General features: G+C 46.5%; 1 protein-coding gene across 1 annotated transcript; it reads right to left on the minus strand.

The window, feature by feature from the left end:
• Positions 1–870: 870 nt before the first annotated feature.
• LOC144177845 (succinate dehydrogenase cytochrome b560 subunit, mitochondrial-like) lies at positions 871–14590 on the minus strand. The gene is made up of 6 exons (XM_077705428.1): positions 14433–14590; positions 13924–13986; positions 10405–10515; positions 8132–8193; positions 3882–4045; positions 871–1112 (listed from the first exon to the last, which is right to left on the minus strand). Exons 1-6 carry the CDS (start codon positions 14447–14449, stop codon positions 1008–1010), a joined length of 522 nt encoding a protein of 173 aa, XP_077561554.1. The 5' UTR covers positions 14450–14590; the 3' UTR covers positions 871–1007.
• Positions 14591–14821: the final 231 nt, after the last annotated feature.

Consider the following 14821-nt stretch of genomic DNA (forward strand, 5'->3'; position numbering starts at 1 on the left):
CCGTGCTATTTGGTTGGAGGCTTGACAGTACCGAAGCCCAGGGATGGGAGGCTGTTTTCTAACAGGGCCTAATATGCATACTAGTGCAGGTGTTCTACATGGACTGAGGGCTCAAGGCAGAGTGTCAGTTGAAATCCAGAGTCCACAGATGTAGTTGCAATAAAAATTTTCACTTTCCCAGACGGCCCAACACTTTGCTTTTCAAAGTGATGTGCGCACATGATCAATATACTTGGCTGCAAAAAGTGGAAAAATTAACTTGGAGCTGGCAGACGTAAATGTGCTTTGGACTGAATGGCATTCTTCCCATACAGGCCTAAAAAAAATATTGTGTAAGTGTGGTTTGTTTCTCATTAAACATTGAACACCGATCCCAAATTACCTTCACCATTTTTTCTAGCAGCAAAGGCGCCATCCAACAAACAGTCAAGCACGTTGCAGGCAACCTCACACCAAATTAGCAAGTCATTGGCTCTTGCAGCAAATCTTACGCACCTGTTCATTGTTCCTGGATACGCTCAAAACAACCTTAATTCTCTTCAGCCAAAGAAAAAAGCGCAAAAAGTGCAAGTCTGATGCAAATTTTCCCTGAATTTGTTTATAAATTTAAGAAAACTGAGCAAGCACTGTCATAAGATTACGTTTTACGAAATAGGACGCAGAACTCTGATAAGTGAAGGTCAAGTTCGTAATTTTGGCAAAAAAGAAGAAAAACACCACAAATGATACATGCAAGCAGTTTATTTGCACAGTGTCTTTGGCAGGATGAGTCATCACATTTATTTTCTCTTTTGGTTACCAACTGAGAATTGTCAGCAGAGGGGGAATGCTGCACCCAGGAATGTTTTACTGACCAGCAGGGAAAAAAAAAAAAAAAGCTGTGTCCTACACTTTGCAGGAGAGTGCTGGCCAACGTGGAGATTGCATCTTATGCCCCTTCCCTCAGGTCAAGGAGTGACTAGATCACAGGGCCCGCGTCGAGACCGGGCACCAGTGCCTACCGCGGTCTACTTGCAGGCCAGGATGAGTGCAATGGTCACGCTGGTGCCAAGCACGGTGAAGCCAGAAATGTAGAGCTCCTTCAGGCCGAACCCAAGGCCCAGGTCCCAGGACTGAAAGCAGAGAAGACAAAAATGGAAAGACACGGTCCTTTAGCTGGAAGGCACCGTTGTTCTGTTCACGTGACCGTAACAGGGTAGTGACCGTGCGACACGCTATCCAGAGCATACCAGTGAAACAAGCCAAGTGCTAAATACAACCAGATAAGGAGGCACAACAACAGTACCAGGGTTAAATTTGCTGTTGGGAAAGTTAATCATGCGACCTCTACATCTGCCGTCATTATCAGCCATAAGTGCTGTGCACGCGCCATCATCTTTGGGATAGTTTTCTATACATGGCTGGTGACATGACGTGATTGCATATTCCTGCCTCAGCTACTTCTTCAATTGCAGCAGCAGCATTCGTACACATTCGCTCGCAGGCTTTCAAGATGAATAAAAGGAAATATAAAGCGGTGTTGAACCGCTCACGCAATGAAGGAGCCCTTCAGCCCAGGCCAAGGCCGTAGCCAGAAATTTTTTTCAGGGGGGGGTTATGGGTTTCGGGAAGGGGGTAGTTTTGCCGAAAGCAACAGGAAGTATTGCTTACGTGCTGCCTGGAAAAGATTTCGGGCAGGGTTCGAACCCCCAAACCCCCCCTCTGGGTACGGCCCTGGCCCAGGCAATGCAGTTCTAGAACGGGTGGATGAATACCATTACCCCGGACAAGTTCCTCAGCACTGATTGCATGTGAAGAAAGAAGTCAGACATAGAATTAGCAATAGTTGGGACACATTTGGCAAACACTTTAATCGATTGTGCAGTAGCTTACTTTTACCACTAGAAGGAATGGTAAACTTCTAATCCTAACTTTATGAAGCACAAATTTGGGTTCTTAAAGTTCACGTCTGCCCAACAAGCCATGGAAGAAAGGAACACGGAAGCAGTTCTAAGGAACTGGAAAAGTGTGTTACCAGACGGGCAACAAGCTTCCTCAGAAGAAATCCCAGAGGTGGTAGTGGGCCACCAATGTAATGTGGGAGATGGGCCAACAGGTTGAAGGGAAGAGACAATTTACAACCACGTCACCTTTTTTCAGGAGGGTAACACTGCCCCACGGCTGACATTTCAAGCTACCTACATTATACCGTAATCTGTGGCCACCGCCTCGTAAAAGTTCTGTTGTGCTGATGAAACTAAAACTGGGTGCTTAAACACTGAGTGCTGAAACTTCTTCCAAGTTCTGTTCCTTTCAAAACTGCCCAGTTTTAGTATGAGAAAATTAGGAATGACATGGACAACAGAGGCAGTACAAGATTCCTCAAAACTATTGAGCACTGTCGAGCAGGGACTATTGAGCAGAAATTTCAAACTGCTCAAATAAATTGAGAAACTTGAAATTTTGCACAAGGTGATGTGATAAAAGAAAAAAGGTACTCGTGCAATATCAATAATTGTATACTCAGCTGCGTGCATCAAACGAACGAGGAAAACAGAAGTCTGACTTGTAGTACTTTTTGCTCCCAAACTCGCCTCGGGTATTCAAAGGACACTAAAGGGTGGAAACAAATTGGCCTGTATCAATGGATCACGGTGCCGAGAATCTAAATACTAACCATTCTCGCAACTAGCAGTTATTTAATAAGGCAGAAAACGCCAGAAACAGAAAAAAGGGGACAACGCCCCATGCGCTTTCGGGTACTACAGTTTGTGACATCACAAAAGTGGTGAACGGCGAGAGCTCATTGGAGAAGCACGTACAGACGTTTTTCTGAAATAAACAGTTCCGAAGTGGTTGAGCACGTGAAACAAACGTAAATCAAAGCTTTCTGTGAGCTCATCGCGTCTAAAAACACCGACTACAACAGACTACAAGAACGAATGCAACTGTTTTTAATTCCAAAGAATTAGCCTGCAGTAACTTACTAACCTCCATCCTAGCAACAAAGGACATTTCTAACCAAAAAATCACGGGAAATAATGAAAGAGTTTCAAATTTCACAACACACTATGTCAGCAAAGACGCAACAGAAGGAAAATTTAAACGCAGTTGTTGGTGTGTTAACTTCACAGTAGCATCCAAATGGCGCCATCAGACGGCACTAGAGGCACCGCAACAACCGCAGCCATGTTTCTTGGCGGTGGCTTTGTTCAGTGGACACTGATCGCACGAGCGAGATCCTGTGACGTTATAAAGGCTCCGCGAGAAAGTAGCTGGTGTATCGCCACTGCTTCGTCTGTTTCCCTCACTGGCACCACTGTTACATACTTGGGCCAAGTAGTGGCACTTTAACAGTGAAGGTTTTAGAAAATCGAAATTTTTCGTGTCCGCAGTTAAAAATACCAAGAAATTGCCGAGGGCACGCACCTGAGCCCGGGCCTCACAGCGACCGCCCAGCAGTTAACAAAACCGACAAAATGCCTAGTGCTCGTGTGTGTGTGCCTTAAGACAACCATCTAACGTCCCAAGCGCACATTTGTCAAGCCAAGCATATACCCACTTTGGGAGATTGGCCAAAAAAAAAAAAAAAGTTCGTAATAATCATGGAAACACTTGCCCGGAACGAGAATTACACAGTCTTCATCCCTCTAAGGTGATGTCCAATGGTTATCACTTCCAAAGAAATGAAAGCTTACACTTATAGCAACAATGATGGAGTAAAGGTCGTTGTGACAGCGCAAAGAAAAAGCAAACCGACTGCAATCCTGGACTTAAACTTCGTGATGGTCGTAAAGGCTGCGCACAGCCTCGCAACCTTATTAAAGTCTTGCGCATTAGTGTGAGCTTCCGTCGTCGTCTTTTCAACACGCCCCCCTCCTCCCCCCCTTGACCCTGCTCACCATGTGGCGCATGCCGTTGAGGGTGTGGTAGACGAGGGCGAAGGAGAGGCCCAGCTTGACCGGGAAGGTGAGCACGGGCGACAGGTGCATGCCCTGCAGCAGCTCCACGTAGTGCGGGAACTTGTGCGAGCACACCAGCGGCATCACCCCGAAGCCGTAGGTCACTGCGCGAAGCACAAGAGGAGGAGGCAGTGAGGGCAGGCCCCTTCCAGGCCTCTCCAATCACTGCCCCACACGCCACCTTAGTTCGAGCGAACTCGGTCGGGAGAAAAACCACAGAGCAAAAAACCATTCCTCAGCAATCGCGTGTCCACAGAAGAGGTTGGAAGAGACATTGAACTCGCACGAATAATACAGGCCCTACTACTGTACCTTGCGGCAGAGATTATAAATCAGCAAAAAGACAGCAAAGGACACTTTGTCATCACCAGCACTCCATTCAAAGGGTCATTCCTTTGTAAGGAGAGCAACGAGGGGACTGCTAGAACTCCTGCTTTGTGGCAGTGAAGATTGATTGATTGTAAGGCTTAACGCGCCGACGCAACACAGGTGATGAGGCGCGCGCCGTAGTGGAGAGCTCCGTATAAATTTCGACCACCTGGGGATCTTTAACAAGCGCTGAAATCTCGTACACACGGGCACTTTCGCTTTTCGCCTCCATCAGAAAAGCGGCTGCCACGGCCGGGAATGGATCCTGCATCCTCATGCTCAGCAATGTTAGTGAAAATGATTACTGGACGAGTCAAGAGCAGGGGTGACACATTTTGGTACCTTGTTTGCAGTGGGAAGGGGCTGCGAACAGGGCAGGGGGGTAAGCCAGTCTGTTCACGACTAGGGGCGAAAGCCAAAGAAGTGTACAGTCTTTGTCAAAACTTCCTGGACCAAACGAACAGTTTGCAGGCCGCAAGGAATTGTGGCTTAATAATTTTATCACGTCGGAAAAGAGGTGCTTTCACTAGCTATTTAGCACAAAGCAGTTGAGCCTGACTGGAGATGCAAGTTAACTTCTGGCATGGCCTAGGCACTTTTGAGTTGAGTGTGCACGGGGCAGCCACACAAGCAGTGTTATAGAAACAGGCATTCGGAGCAGCCTGGACATTAAGAAAAAAGTTGTTCCACTCAATGTGAAAGCTATCGGAAGTGCAGAGCAGCGATTCGCCATAATGGGCTGTGGCAGCGTTATCCGCTCACTGCTACCACACATCACGCTCTTCGCCGCTCTATCTCATTCCTCTCCAGATGAATTCAACGCAGGTTTGTCCAACGCATTTCGAATTTCCCGCCTTCGCAGCTCTCGCGCGCCCCCTGCCTGAAACTGCGCTAACGGGAGTTGTTCCTTTTGTGCTTGCTTTTCCTCCCACGCGTGCCGGCCTTGCACTGCCACTTTTTTTCGCTTACTAATGGAAAAACCGACCCAACGAGCGTTCCTAACTAAATGAACACGGGCACTGCCAGTTAGTTACGTATATTTTGTCTCAAATGTACCTGCAGTTTTCTTTGCACTAAACAACGGGGATATGTATGACAAGCGGCAGCGGTTCACGCGTTTCGAATGCTTATGACTATATAAACTATTTGGCTTTTGAAGCCTCTGTGGGACGCCGCGACGACAGCGCTACAAGCCCTGTTGCTCTACTTGGGTCCAGCGAGCGAGCTGCAACGACAAGGCGAGCCCCTAAAGTGCTCTGCACTTAAAATCCAGGAAGACCTTCGTGTAGTGGGGCATCACTATAGAGTTGGTTTGTAATCGACAGAGGATGATGCTACACTCGCACGGGGCAGCGCAGGGAGGAGTAATGAGGGTGGTGGCATTGGTGTACGGCCCTTTCATTCTTTGTGCTCCCTGCTGTCACAATCGGACAGCTGTGAACACAGAGGACCTGGAATATCATGTACTGTGCGGGTGGGCCCACGGGCTCATGCGTCATCTCTCACGCCATGATGCCTGGGGACGCACCATGGGGTAACGCAAAGTTAGAGGTGCGAGCATCAAGGCGACTTTGAAAGACACTATGCACGTGCCTGGGCATGCTCTGCTGTAGTGAAACATTGAGAACACGTTCTAACCATTTGTTCGGATGAATTGAAGATACTATGCCGGGTTGGAGGAGGTGACGGCTTCAAACACAGCTGTGGTCTCTGCACGAAAGGGGGTGGGAACATTGGAATGCATGTTGATGGGTGGAGAGTTCAGGTGCACATGTTGTGATGCAAGGCTAAGGAGTAACTTGAGGTGGTGAGTCCTGTGAGAGGAGGTTGGCCCCGTGGTTGTGCCCTATACCCTTGATGCCCCAGAGGCCTGTGGCCCTTGTGGGGATGTTTCAGCCCTGGTTATTTAAACCTCAATTTCCACAGGGGTGGCTTTTCTGAACTGAAGCCCTTTGAGCCTGCATGAACAAGCCCTTCAAAAGGACTGTTAGAGGCTATGATGAATGGCTCAACCACAGTAAAGCTCAACTATGGCTCAACCACAGATCACATTAATAGCCATGAGAAACCAACCGGCAATCTCGCCAGTGGGATCATAGATGCATGGGAGGCACTGCTCTGCCAGTCTGCATTCTGCAATGCTCTAAGGTGTAAGGTGCTGCCTGTCAAATGGCCTCAACAGCACAGATGCTAGCAAAGAGCTCAGCACCGGCAACTACAATAAGGCGCCCCATCTCATCATACTTTGACATCCGGTCCTTCTTACTTTGTTCATTTCTCAGCTGCTCTGTCCTTTCCGTGACCAAAAAATTAAAGCTGGAATAGCAGTGATTTCTTTGTTTTTCCAAAGCTTAAAAAGTAGCCCCTTGCAATATAATGGTGTAAACTTAGTCTGTAAGCAAACACGGCATGTGCAAGTTGATTAACCTTGAGCTCAGCACACTTCATTCTCCCGCCTGTTTCATGAACACAATAAAGTGGCTGTCAAAAGAACATACAACAAAATGGTTACGGGGGAGTCTCACAACCACGTCCACACCGCACGTATGGGCTTCCACGAGCAGCTGTGCGTAGTCAAAAGACGAAACAGAAGGCGAGGCAGTGCCCCTTATTCCAAGCACCTCCTCCCCAACTAACCCTGCATGTCACACTCCCTCCCACCCTTGGTCCAAGCAGCCATCCTGAATCCGACGAAGCAAGCAGGAGGCATCGGAATGGAATAGTAGCACGACCTCCTCCTCCCCCCCCTTCCACTGCACAAACATTGGGTGCAGCGTTGACACTTTCCTGGTGCAGGAACGCACCTTACTCCAACCCTTACTACGCCCCACCATGTAAATGTTCCTGTTCACTCCCCTAACACCACGCAGGTTGAGCAGCGACTGTACAGGGTGGTGCGACGATAATTGGAACACCTCAAAAATTTTTCCTGAGCGAATTGATGCTCTGTTTGCTCTCAAACTTCACACGAAGGTCGCATTTTGTCGTCTAGTTTGTTTGAAACTGGTAACAACGACGGTACTTACCTGCTTATTCCGAAAATAAATAAAAACGATTTTCACCTATGCAAAAAAAAAAAAAAAAAAAAAAAGGCGGCCGATTTGGACGTTGAGCCAGCGCAAGCTGATCTTGGAACATCGGCGCCACCTGGGGTATGCAGAGCAAAACGCACCTTTGGGTTTCACAGTAGGAAGGAGCCAAATGGTCTAGCAGACGATCAGAAAATCTCCGTCGCTAGTTTATGATGATCGCAAATACTTGCATAACAGCTGATACCAATCATAATAAAATATTCCCACGGTTCATTGTTGCTACACACACGTTGGATTTGTTTCCTCATTTGGCTCCTTCCTACCGTGAATACCAAATGTGCATTTCACTCTGCATACCCCAGGTGGCGCCGTCATTTCATATCAGCTTGCGCTGGCTCGCACATCCAAATCAGCCGCCATTTTCCCATAGGTGAAAATCTTTTTATTTATTTTCGGAATAAACAGGTAAGTACTGTCGTTGTTCCTGGTGTCAAATAGACCACAAAATGCAACCTTCGTGTGATGTTTGGGTGTGAACAAAGCAGCGGTTCGCTCAGGAAATTTTTTAAAAGTGTTCCAATTATCGTTGCACCACCCTGTACATTGAGTAAATCCCATTAAACTACACGAAGGGTGTTTTGGAAATGTAGAACGCGATGACAGACCACACGGCTTGCCTTCCCTGAAGGTGCAGTTCACAGTAGTGCCACTACTATCGTGTGGATCAGGCCCTGTGACAAGAGCAGCGCTTCACCAATTCAGCGTGCACCGTCTCCCACCGATACTCACAGAAGGCCATGCCAAGGCCGGTTGCCCTGTGGCACAGCGACAGCATCGATGTCGCCTCTTTCCTGCGAAAGAAGAGAAAAACGAAAGAGGAAAATGGCCGCGTATCTGCTACTTACATTGCAAATGTCAACGAAAGACGATAGTCGACTGGCGCCACTGCCAAGCAAATGCCTCCCTTCTCTTTCCTGCTCACCTCCCATGCTGTTCAGCTCCCGTCTCGTTCCTCCCAAGATGACATGCTAGAGGTTTCACTAAGTCAATTTAAATTTACCGCGTTCCACTGCTCCACGTCAGTTGCCTCGATGCCAGCACTGCCGTATGGTGGAGACACACGTAAATTGAGGCACCCTACTACAACACTTATAAAAACCACGATGCCCTACTCCACGAGCATTCCCAGTGGAACGGGGAACCTGTCTAGTGGAACCTTTCGTTACTGTTGGCGTTTGATTTCTTAAATGCTGCCAGGAGCTACAGGAGCGTGGGCAACAGCAGGCGGTGATTTTCTGCAGTTGATATGGTATTTCATTTGATATCGCAAAAACCAAGCATCCATGAATTTTTAAATAAAGGAACACTGCAAATACCACTAGTGTATTGATTTTCTGCCTCACCTTTGCGTAATGGCTTCTTCTTGTTCAACAATGTTGACAAGTATGGAGATTACCACCGGACTTGGATGTTTAGATTTGGCTGTGGGTATATAAGACTATTGTGCAGAATCAGTTTCACTTTGGCCGGGTGGCCGAGTCAAGTCACAAACAGACAGACAAACAGACCAAAATTTCTGCATTTAAGTAAGCCAAAAAAGATTATCATCTTTAAAAAAAGAGTACCAGGCCAGCCATGCTCATACACAATAAAGAACTGCACACATGCCCTACACAATGTAGTTTTTAACGTAAAACGTTCTTTCACGGTACTATACAGCTCATTCTACAATGGTCGACATTCTGAAAAAATTTGGCAGATGATTATGACACTCCCTAATACAAAATTTGTGCACAGGGCGGACTGCAATCTTCTGGGTGACGGCTCATACCTACTGCGCCTCGCAAAGTGATCGCCGCATCAGCAAACGCGTAAAGGTGCACGATATACTCTGGTGTTGCCTCGCAGTGCGTTGCCACGGGGGACCATGTCTTCGCCACACTTTCATTATCCGCTTTCCTGCTCGCTGCATCTTCAATGGCGTCTCCATTTTCTCGCTCATCTCGTAGCGTGCCGTCGCCTAAGAGAACATCTCCCGCTGTCGCTGCACACTGCCCTCCCCCTCACACTTTCGCCATACTTTCCTCCTCCGCTTTCCTGCTTGTTCTACCTTGTTTGTCTCCGGTGCGCCCTTCGTTCGCTCGGTTACGAGGGATGACAGCGCCGTGAAACCACAGTGCTGCGCATTAAACAAAAGTGCACTGGCTAGGCTCCCATCATCCACGATTTGTTCCAAGTTTCTGCCTGTACCACGCACCCATCACAGCCTTCCCTTGTACCTGAATATCGCCACAACCGTGCTTTGGCATTTGTTTTCAATTTGAATTTTCATTGTTCTATTGCCAGCGCTCGGCTGAGCCTCAATCTTTTACATGTTGAATACATTAAGTCCGCGTTTCTTCCAACGTTCGCTGCTCACCTAGACTGTCGGTGTTGGGAATCTAGTCGCAGAGCTCTAGAAAGTGGAGTGCTCCAAGATGAATTCGTGCAAAGCAACCGCAGTGGCACTCGCTTCATCGATGCCTGACAGTGCACATCACTTTGCTTACCGCATTCTTCTATCTTTGTGCTATTCTAGTTTATTGATAACCAGAAGTTCACTCTAATAAACTGTAGTGCTAATAAAGCCGAGCGAGTTAGTGCAGTTGCACTGCGGAGCAGCACTAAAACGATGAGAACAAGAGCGGGACGAACGATACAACGAATGATACAGACACTACCACTCATGCCCTTTGCCTATGTGGCAGTGAGTATGTCCACATCTCTTTAGTGCTGTTCTTCAATGCTAATAAAAAACTTTATTATCTCTTTAGCCCTCTCCTTCAATGCTAATAGTAAACTTTATTTAACAACAATGAACCCTCGTCATTACTTCCCATGAGACAATATTCAGCGCTAGGACTGGAGGACTTGCCCACAACCAGGTATGCTTTTCTAAGCACTCAGTGCAATGTAGTCTGCAACACTGCCCCTCCTCCGTCACTAGGGCTGCACTACCATTGTAGTAACGTGCCCAGGGAACTCTGAAACAAAGAAGAGAGTGAGCGGGAGGTCCCCCTTACGCGTAGATGCTCAGGTGGGGAGACAGCGGCCGCTTGAGGGCCTTGTTCCGGGCGAAGAACTCGGCAGTGAATGCCGCCTGCTTTGGCGGCATCGCCGACATTGGCGCCAGGCTGCCAGGGAGAAGAGGAGAAGGACGGCATGCCTCAATCAGGCAATGTCGAGATACAGTCGATCCCGGATATATCCGGAACCCAGATATATAGAATTACTGCATATATCAAGCAGTGCAAACATTCCCTTGTAAATCCTATGCCAAAAAAAAAAAAAAAAAAACACTTTCTATATGGAATTAGCAATACATCAAACTTTTTTACGATCCCCTTGAAGTTCAACTGAGATCGAGCGGGATCGACTGTATCAGGAAACTAAGCTTAGGAGAAGCCTAATGTAGGTGTGTGCAATTAACTTAGCGTGCAATTAACCTGAACATTTACAAAAATTTGTGGCATTAGTTGAAGTTTTCACCTTCTGTGTCATTACTGAGCGGGAACGAGAGTATCGCCGCTTTCATTTGATTGCGCTTGGAAGCCTCGATCGCACTTGAGAAACCAGGATTGAGTTCAAGCGGGATCGAGCTCGATCGCGATTGAAACTGCCGTATAGAATGCGCCCGATCCGGATTGAGCTCGATCCGGATCGACTCAATCGCGATTGAAAGTGCCCGTGTGACAGGGGTATTAGAAAAAGATGGGAATACGAAAATTCCGAAAAGGTTACAGAGAGGCGCTCGCAGCAGCTAAAACCACCGACAGCCGTTACAGTGGGAAGGTTGCACGCCAAGCATGACGAAGACATTATTGCAACAGATGATGACAATCATGACAGACCTACCGTTACACATAGAGGACCACACAGCTTTAAAGTGTAATGCTTTTTTAATCCCACATGCAGGCAGTTTAGGTGCGTTCCTAAATTTCTGTTTTTTTTTTGTGCGTGTTGCAGCTCTTGCAGCAGTTGTATACGAAGTTATACGAGCCCATTTCATATCCGGGGGTAGCAAGGGTCAAAATTGGAACTTCAGAAACTATTCGCCCAGCTATCATGCCAGCGATGGAAGGCAAACATGCGTTAATGTGGCTTCTGTCACTTCGACACGAGTAGAGCTTGCTCTTTTGTCAGCCCCACATGACAGATTGCATAGTCACCCAGCTTTCGTCCAAGTATTTTTTTTCCTGCTTCTTTGCACCTCTCCACAATGACACCTCAAAGTAAACGTTAATCGAATGTCAGTGCTCTCCTTATTCCCTCTCACAACATTCATTTGTCCTTTGTAAAGAATGGCAAGGATGTACCTGTCCAAGGAAGTACTCTCTTCCGTGCCCGGGTGATTACTTGATTGCTTGGCCAATGTAAATCACCACGTCACCGGGCAATTCATCATGAAAAACAGACAAGCGCAAGGAAGCCAACAAAGAGTGCTAATGCTTGTTGCAATGTGCACTTCTTTCCTGTCGCATTGGCAGAAGTCACTAAGTTTCTCATTGCAACTGTGGTTAGTATTTTGTTCAGACAGCACAAGATAAATGCTGATAGGTACAATTCATGGTAATGGTGGCGGGAACCGCTTGTTTCAAATCCCGGACTGTTTTTTTTTTTTTGCTCCCAAGGTGTAAATTTCACACACAGCTTTGACAAATGATTCCAATAACCTCTACCCCTATCTCTGGGCGATGCTGCGCACTCAATGAATGCGAGAGGTGGTTTTGACTTTTAAATTGGTCACAATCTATTTGTCGTAGTTTTTCTCAATTTTTCAAAGCAGCTATGTGATTGTGTAGAAGGAATGCAAGACGAATAAACATCTTCTTTCAGCATATTATGCCCTATGGGGTAGCTAATACATGATTTGTGACCAGTCTTGGGAAGTAACTAGTTACTGGCAACATGTTACATGAAGTAACTAGTCACTTTGTTCACTATCTTCGAACTGTCACTGGTTACTTTTAAGGTAAAGGAACTTGTAGCTGTAACACTAATTGCTTTTTACACAGTCACTGTAACAGGAAATACCGTTACACTTCCTTTTTTATACCAATTTATCCAACAGCAACACTCAAACGTTGACATACAGATCGTGCTTTTTACATTTTCAGACTTTCACCTTTCCACAACACGGCTCCCCTCGCAGTTTAAGAAAGGAGGTTGCTAAGAGGAATATCTCCTCTGCAGAAGACCGACGTCAGTCTTTTAGTAGGTAATTTCTCACAACTTTTCCTTTGTCCCGAGTCCAGTGGAAGCAAGAAAAATGAAAAAAAAAACTGGCAATTAGACCTCCGCCGAGGAGAAAGTTGGCCTACCCTTGTAACGAGAGGCCACCACAGGGGTTCCACCAAGAACAGAACACCCATAACGACACCACCAAGGGTGCATAGGTAGGGTTGCTCGTTTTTGTGTTTTGTATTCCTCTGAACTCGGAAAGGTAAAAATCTGGTGCTATTTTTCAAATTGATAATCAGGGAGAAATCAAGTTTTTTTGTAAAACAATTCCAAAATTTGGGTTTGCTCAGCTTAAGCAGATGTATACCGAGTAAATATACTCCATTTATTTTATCAGTAGTTATCACGCACTTCTTAACTTAAACTGGTGTTTGTTTTAAGGTGGCAATCGACGGGGACATCTAGCAAGTACTCTCCGAAATTTGGTGTTTATTTGGAAACGAATCAGTAATGATGACAGTAAAGAGCATCGATAACCTCCAAGAAATTAAACATTTTATTTACGAAAATCTGGCCATTGATTTTTCACAAATCCTTGTTCACATACATTATCATCTGCAGGCGCAACATGTCGGTCCCCATTCGACACCTGTCCGATCGTTGAATGTATCTGATCTGGCAGAAGGTTCTCTCGACATCACAGCTTCCATTATCTAGGCACAACAATGTCAGTGCCGCATTTGCCAGCAGCCTGCACTAGTGAATGGTATAGTCATGCCAATACTCAATCAGTTCGAAAGTGCGTTTGTGGGGCTTGCTTTCAAGGAGCACTGGTTAAGAATGGCGGACCTTTAGTGCCCGATGGTGCATACCTCTACTTTGAAAAGGTCTATTCAGGGAGACAATGTTTGGGGTGTAAGAATCGCGTAAAATCGGGTTTTACCCAAACACAGACAACCCTATGCCTATGCAACAAAATCAGGTGCACGCGACGATTGTTGGTGTTGGGCTTCAGAGTGTTTTTTAAGTTCCTTCTTCTATGGTTTCACCATGTGCAATTTTGACTACCTGCATGCCTTGGTACGTTTCTAATAAATATTAAGACTCTATCATTTGGTTTGTGATCTATTACGTAGTTTTATACGTAGCGTACAGAAAAGTAACGTTACTTTTTCACAGTAACTGACACGTAATAAGTTACTTTTTTGCAAACTCTGTCACTGCAAAATGGTTACTTTTTGTCTTAGGTAACTGTAGCTGTAACACTTATTTTTTGCTGGTAACGTGTCCGTGACTGTTTGTAACTAAGAAAAAAAAAGTGCCACAAATACGAGCGGATCATACAACACTCGAAGACTAACCATGCAGTTGGAAAGGCAGCCACCGGTCTCAGGAGGGCCAAAGCACTGGCGCGGTGCGCGAACCTGAAAAAGAAATATATTAGGAAGCGGGGGCGGTTAGAATTGCACCATACACTGCGGGAACTCCACCGACGCAACCGCACTAGAGTCTTCAATCATGCTAATGTAACTAATCATCTAGTCTGTTCCGCAAAGATTCTAAAGATAGAACGCGAGCCCTCAGTACTCCCGTGACTACACGCAAGTGTAACGAGTAGTCAAAAAACGCATGCTTTCGAACACCAAACCGCGAGTATCGTCTATTCAAATCGAGAACAATTAGGTGCCCTTCCCGCAGCGCGTTCAGCAAAGAATCTGCCCAGCTGTGACTCTAGCCATAAACCAGCCGGCCCCAGCTACCATGTTCTCTGGGTGATTTCGAACGCGCGAGGCAGAAAGCAGCTTCTCTGTCAGCCGCGTAAGGTGAAACTTGAAAGGACAGTTTTACCAAACGTCGGTGCTGTACTCACCTCATCGCGTACGCCATGGCAAATTTTACCGAGGCCTCAGCAACGGTTCTACCAGCCTTTTGAAATTGACGAAGCTCGCGCGACCGGCGCCTCGAACCCTTCGAACTCGCCTCGCTCGCTTCGCGAAACTGACCCGTAGATTGGCTTGGATTGGCTGCGTTGGACTGCAAGCGAAACCAGTGAAATCATGGAGGAAAGAAAAAACACTCATAGTCACGATTTTTTGATGCGCGAGTAGGCGTAAATATTACAAAAGCGCTACTAGCGATTGCAATTTTTAATTGTGCCAAACTTTTTGTCGCAAACACTATCCACCAAAAAACATCATTCGTCTGCTCCTGCAACTTCTGAGGCATTCCTGAGGTTCCCGTGGACATTGCATTGGACAT

The sequence above is a fragment of the Haemaphysalis longicornis genome, unplaced genomic scaffold (assembly GCF_048455015.1).
Source record: "Haemaphysalis longicornis isolate Haplotype H1 unplaced genomic scaffold, Haemaphysalis longicornis Haplotype H1 scaffold_324, whole genome shotgun sequence".
In the NCBI taxonomy this organism is placed as follows: domain Eukaryota; kingdom Metazoa; phylum Arthropoda; class Arachnida; order Ixodida; family Ixodidae; genus Haemaphysalis; species Haemaphysalis longicornis.